At 45.3% G+C, this 6000-nt stretch overlaps 1 protein-coding gene across 1 annotated transcript; it reads left to right on the top strand.

The window, feature by feature from the left end:
• Positions 1-3328: 3328 nt before the first annotated feature.
• Positions 3329-5176, top strand: NANOS1 (nanos C2HC-type zinc finger 1). Its single transcript, XM_048506199.1, has one exon. It carries the CDS (start codon positions 3463-3465, stop codon positions 4285-4287), a length of 825 nt encoding a protein of 274 aa, XP_048362156.1. The 5' UTR covers positions 3329-3462; the 3' UTR covers positions 4288-5176.
• The last annotated feature ends 824 nt before the right edge of the window (positions 5177-6000 follow it).

The raw sequence follows: 6000 nt of genomic DNA, 5'->3' as shown, positions 1-6000 counted from the left end.
TCTAGGGTTGCCATTCTGGGACATTCCTGGAGATTGGGGGTGGGGGGGAGGAGGGGAGGGGAGTGTTTGGGGATGGAAGTGACCTCAGTGTAGTATAATGACATAGATTCCATGTTCAAAAGTGGCCGTTTTATGCAGGTGAACTGATCTCTGTCACCTGGATATCAGTTGTAATAATAGGAGATCTCCAGCCACCACCTGGGGATTGGTAACCCTGTGTTCACTACAAGCACAACAGGTGCCAATTCACTAATTCTGGGTTATCCCTTTCTGACTGAGAATAGATGACTCAGTAAATGAGAGAGGGTTGGTGGGCCAGTCCCCAACCAGGGCGTGCCATGTTACTGTAGTTAGAATGCCGGACTAGGAGACTTGGGTTCAAATTCTCATTCAGCCACGAAGCTCACTAGGTTTGCCAGTCACACTCTATGTCAGCATACCTGACCTGATCAGGTTCTTGTGAGGATAAAATGGAGAGAGAATAATGTATGCCATCCTGAACTCTTGATAGAAAAGGCAGGACAGGCCTTTTCAAGTCAATGGCAGTTTAATGTGATGGAGTTCACAGTCACATTTTTTTTGCACAACAGATATTGGCATAGCTGGATAACTGACCGAAGGCATACAAGCTCGCACAAGCCCACACACATATGCACAAACGTATGCTGCAGATGAGATGCAAACTACCTCTAGGTACTGTACGGGAAAACTCTAACCAACTCCAGTGCAGTAATGATTTTCCCCTTAGTTTCTCAGGCTCCTGCTCTAAGAGTTATTTGACAATGTTTAATATTTTAGTTGATTAAATTCCAATAATACACAGTAATCTGTATTTAATTACAAGGGATGTTCATGTCAGGGTTAGGAATCAAGGTTGTCCTAGCAACAGTGAAGGAAATATCACCTCTGAAAGAGGAAACTGAGCCCACTTCACTCTGCACAGCAAGCCATCCAATAGAGCTGGAAAGCAATAATAGTATTGTATATATTGCAACTGGTGAGAAAAAAACATTCAGAATTGGATTCGTCTCACAAAGTGCATTTCAAGTCTCTAGCTTAAAGCTTTGTGATCATTTTTCTGCTGTGAGCCTCCAACACACAGTAATATTTGGAAGTTAAATAGTTATATTTTTATTTTTGTCAGGCTTTCTTCTTTTATTTTTAATGTTTCAGCTCATCTTGCTGAAAGGAGCTCAAGGCATCTTACAATAAGTGCTTTGAATTGGGCTAGAAAAAAACTGTTGAGAACTTTTAAAATGGGGGTGATATGTCGACAGTAACGAACCCCAAACAGGGCAGCTCTATTCTGAATCAGTTGAAGCTTCCAAACTATTTGCAAAGGCAGCCACACATAGAGATCATTACAATAATCTGACCCAGAGATGATCAGGATAGGTACAGAAATAGCTAGATCCTGCCTTTTGAGAAAGTTGAACATCTGGCAAAGCAGTCAAAGCGGTAGGTGCTACAAGGTACAGTGGATATTTGTGTCTCCCTTTTAAAGTCTGGCTTCATATTAAATAGGTTGGGACAGAATGGAATCCTAGGGAACGCCATACAAGAAAGTCCCATGAAGAAGCGTTCCCAACTTCAATAATCTACTTTCATTCCTACTCAAACCTTGGTTGTAATAAATGGGAACCTTGGCTTGGAACCAGCAGAAAACAAAGCTGTGCTTGAAGTGATGCTCATTTTAAAGCCTCTTAATCCACTTTACCCTGAAAGGGTAAAAAGTTAAAGTGAGGAGGCAGCAGGTATATGCATACTCCTTTTAAAAATAACAGCAAATAATCCCACTTCTGAATTGCTTGTTCATGAGACTATTGCCATAAAGGACCATGACCTTCTCACCTTTCTCTACAGAGCTGGTTTACAGCTTAAGAGCAATGTGATTCATAAGGAAATCAACCTTTTTTGGTTTCCTCTTCCACATGCACCTCAGTTTACAGTGCAACTATTAGCGGGGTTCCACCATTGCAAGCCTGTTGAATTCAACAGAAGGGTGTCACTAGGACTGCCTGTTTAATCTTCCACATGGAATACAGTAGGAGGAAGATGTTTTCCTACAGAACTTAAAAACAAAACAGAAATCTGGCACGTTCTTGAATAAAGATGCATCCGGTGCTATTCATGTGATTTCCTCTGAGGAGAAATTAAACTGTTTTTCATGTGTGAAAAGAGGCAGGATGTTTAAGGAAAAGGAAAAAAAGAAAGACAGGTATAACAGGCAGGGAACTATAAAGCTGGTGAGAGAAAGAGGGTTATAGATCCCAAGCTAATACTTAATCATATAGGTGGGTGGTGAGGAAGAAAGATTGTCCGTACATACATAAAATGGAACCACAGAATAATCAGTAGAGGGCGAGTCCATGCGTAAGAATTGGCATTACCTCATGTAATCTGAAAGTGGTAAAAACACGTCTCTTCAGATAATGTCATGTTTTTCTTGTGACTTACCTCAAGGAAATGCTAGAGAGCCACAGGCAAACAGTGTGTCAGTGTGAATCCTTTCACGGGATGCCCGTTTGCTCAAAAGCCCAGTTGTTGCCTATGAGGGCAGGAAGGGCCTAGTGATAAAAGCAAACCAGGCAACTGCCCTGCCTGCCAACATCCCAAGAACACCTGACTCTGTGATGGTAGGAGAGGGAGGTATTGCCTGCAAGGGAGAAATCAGGACTATGATCAAAGCCTTCTGAACACCATCACAGGGAGTTACAGAAACACAAAAGAGGTGAAAATTGAAGGGGGGGGGGGCTAGTATGTCAGTCACAATTGCTTGATGTGCTATTGTGACATCTGCCCAGCATCTGGAGGTGGGCGGATTCTTAACAATTACGTAACAGGCAGAAATCAACAAGTGATTTTTTTTTCATCCCTGCATCTCTACACTATGAAGATGAACAGAGACACACAACAGGGAAAAATCCAATTGCTGTACAGATATCCCAATACTGCGACCCTCTCTATTCTGTTTCTATAATGACTCAACACGATAGTAGTGCATGATACTTACCTCCTGATATGTGATCTTCTGTTTTAGATTAAAACACTATGTATAAATGTGGACCTGTGTGGACACTCTCTACTGTATCTTGGTGGCCTGCCTTTCTAATCCAAGCATTCTTGGGCCCCTTACCTGCTTCAAATCAAAGCAGTGGAAATCAACACCGTTCGTGCCCAGCTGTAAGAGATGAAAGGATGCTAAAACCTCATCAGCCAATAAGAAGCGTCCCGGACGGTGGGACAGCTTTGGCTGGTGGCCAATTAGAGCGCGGCCCTGAGGCTGCGCCTCCTCCGTCCCTCCCGCCCCCGAATGTATCTATTTCAGCAGCTGCAAGCACTAAAGGGCTGGCAAAGGGGGAGGCGGAGTTTTCAGCTGCTGTCGAGGAGCGCTGCTGGTCGCCTGGAATAGCGAGGCGCCGATTAACACTGGGCAGCGACCCTCCCTTGCTTCTGTTCCTGATGGAGACTTTCCACCCCAGCCAGCTGGAGAAGCACCATCACCAGTCCGTGGAGTTTTTGCAAGGCGCCAGCAGGTACGGGGCGAAGAGCCACGGCGCCCCCGGCAACGCGTTTAACTCGTGGAACGATTACCTGGGGCTGGCCACCCTCATCACCAAGGCGGTGAGCCACGAGAAGGGCTTCAGGACCGGGCCCTCCTCGGTGGTGGTGGCGGCGACCGTGCAGCAGGTTCAGGCAGCGGAGGAAGGGGAGGACGAGGAAGAAGACGAGGAGGAGGAGGACGAGGAGGAGGACGTGGGAACCCCTTATTTCGAAAACTCCTTGGACCTGCACGACTTCGATTTGTGCAACCACCACCACCACCACCACCACCTGAGCCACGGCGAAAGCCTGCTGGAGGAGCGCTTCGCCGACTTCAGCCCTTTCTCTGGCCGCTCCAGCCCGGCCTCGGTGGTGTTCAATTGTGCCTCGGATCACCTGGAGCGGGACCGCTCGCCCCACGCTTGGGGCGGCCGCTTGGTAGTCAACAGCCGGCTGCAGGCTCCCCCGAAAAGCGGCTCTCGGCTGCTGAAGCCGGAATTGCAAGTCTGTGTCTTCTGCAGGAATAACAAGGAAGCCGTGGCCCTCTACACCACGCACATCCTCAAGGGTCCCGACGGCAGGGTCCTGTGCCCGGTGCTGCGGCGATACACATGCCCGCTGTGCGGGGCGAGCGGGGACAACGCGCACACCATCAAGTATTGCCCCTTGTCCAAAATGCACGGCAGCGCCCCCAAGCAGCCGCTCAAAAACGCCAGGCACATCCTGGGCAAGAAGCTCCGCTAGGGGGCGCTGTTAGAAGTCCGCAGGGTTTGGATTCAATTGGAGGGGGGGGAGTTTTGAGCGCGCGCGCGCCCTCTTCAGGAAGAAACAGACATTTTCCTTTGGAGTTTTTCTTCATTTTTTCCAAAAGCGAATCTTTAATCGAATGATGTCTCTTTAACACTTAATATATTTAAACTTGGAGACGGTAGAATGTACAGAGGAAAAATGCTCTTGGTTTACGTATCAAATAATCGAGTATAGTTTCTAGTTTGTATACATAGTCGCCAGAGAATCTGGCCCTGAATTTAACTCTATAAGAATTATACAAGTTTTAGAAGTCCTGTATTTGTTTACTGTAAATGATATCTAATTTTTAAATGGAATTGAGTGCTTTTCTGTGGATGTGGCTTTCCTTGAACATTAATCATGGGCTGGAAGTTGAGCCACCCACTTGAAGAAAAGAATGCCACAGAACCTGAAAAGAACCCATTGAGCTGTTTGAGGTGGCAGCTAACATACACATGACCAAAATGAAGATTTTTAGGTAATTTTTAAAAAGAGACAAGGCTGAAGGCATGCCGAGGGGAAACGCAATGTATTGAACTGTTGTTTTGTTTCTAATGATGTCTTTGCTGTTTGTCTGTAAGCAGTATTGGTTGTAAGAGTTGGAACTGGAAGTTACAGTTTGTTGGGGAAGGTGATTTCTCATGATATATTCACTTTTAATTTTTTCCTATGTTTAAGTCTTATTTGGAGTGTATGCTTCCTCTTTTGGTTCACCATTCCAAAACGAGTTTTCCCAATACTCCCACTGCTTTTTTTTAAATGCTGATTCTCTCCCTGTAGCCCAACTGAGGATATTTTGTCAAAACTGAGATACGCAGTGGAAGTAAAAATGTTGCAGAGACCAGACTAGTCTGTTGTTTCCTCCCTCATCTTTGCCTGTGCTCCCTTACAATGGTAAAACATCAAGAACTCTGGAGGGAGAGCAGCTCCTTCAGAGAAAACTACTCAAGTTTCTTCTGTAAAAGCCACTAATCATCCTAATTTAATGTAGAGATGTTTGAGCTAACACACTTTCACTTCTGTTGTGGTAATGTGGTAAAAGAAAATCTGATTTTGTAGGAAATACCTGAATTTGCTGCTCTTCTATGCAGGTTTTTTTAAAGAAAAGAAAAACAGGGTAAAGGCAGCCATGTATACTGTATGCACTTCGCGCGTGTTTAAGTAATCATTGTTGCATAGAATACTCCAGCTAACTGATATGGAGGTGAGTGATGATGGGCCAAGTGAGAGCACAGGGCAGGCTGCATGGCTTACTAGCCTTTGCCTAACTGCTGTGGAAAAACCAGGGGAAGGGGTACAGAATTGAGTGGGGTTGAGTTATTTATGCAGCTGGGTAGATAAGAGCCAGCCTGATGGAGGAACCGTGTGGATACCAGAAAGGTCACTTCAGCCATTTTAAAAAATCCTTTTATAATTTGGACTGGTGGTTGCTACCTGTATACCGATATGTGCCTCTATACTGATTATGTGTATGGTGTAGTAGTAGTAGTAGCCAGGAGTGTACACTTGTATCAGACAGGGATGTGGCCTGTTCATGTTGCCTCAAGACAATACCAGCAATTAACCACATTCTTTTGAGTGGAGGTCAGAAGTTCAAGGTGCTTTAATGACTTTATTTGCAGTGTATTGAGGGGTGTTCATGTTTCAGTTCTACAGCCTATGCCAGTG

The sequence above is a fragment of the Sphaerodactylus townsendi genome, linkage group LG08, assembly GCF_021028975.2.
Source record: "Sphaerodactylus townsendi isolate TG3544 linkage group LG08, MPM_Stown_v2.3, whole genome shotgun sequence".
NCBI classification, from domain to species: domain Eukaryota; kingdom Metazoa; phylum Chordata; class Lepidosauria; order Squamata; family Sphaerodactylidae; genus Sphaerodactylus; species Sphaerodactylus townsendi.
Note: the sequence above shows the minus strand (reverse complement) of the source record. Positions and strands in the feature narration are given on the sequence as shown.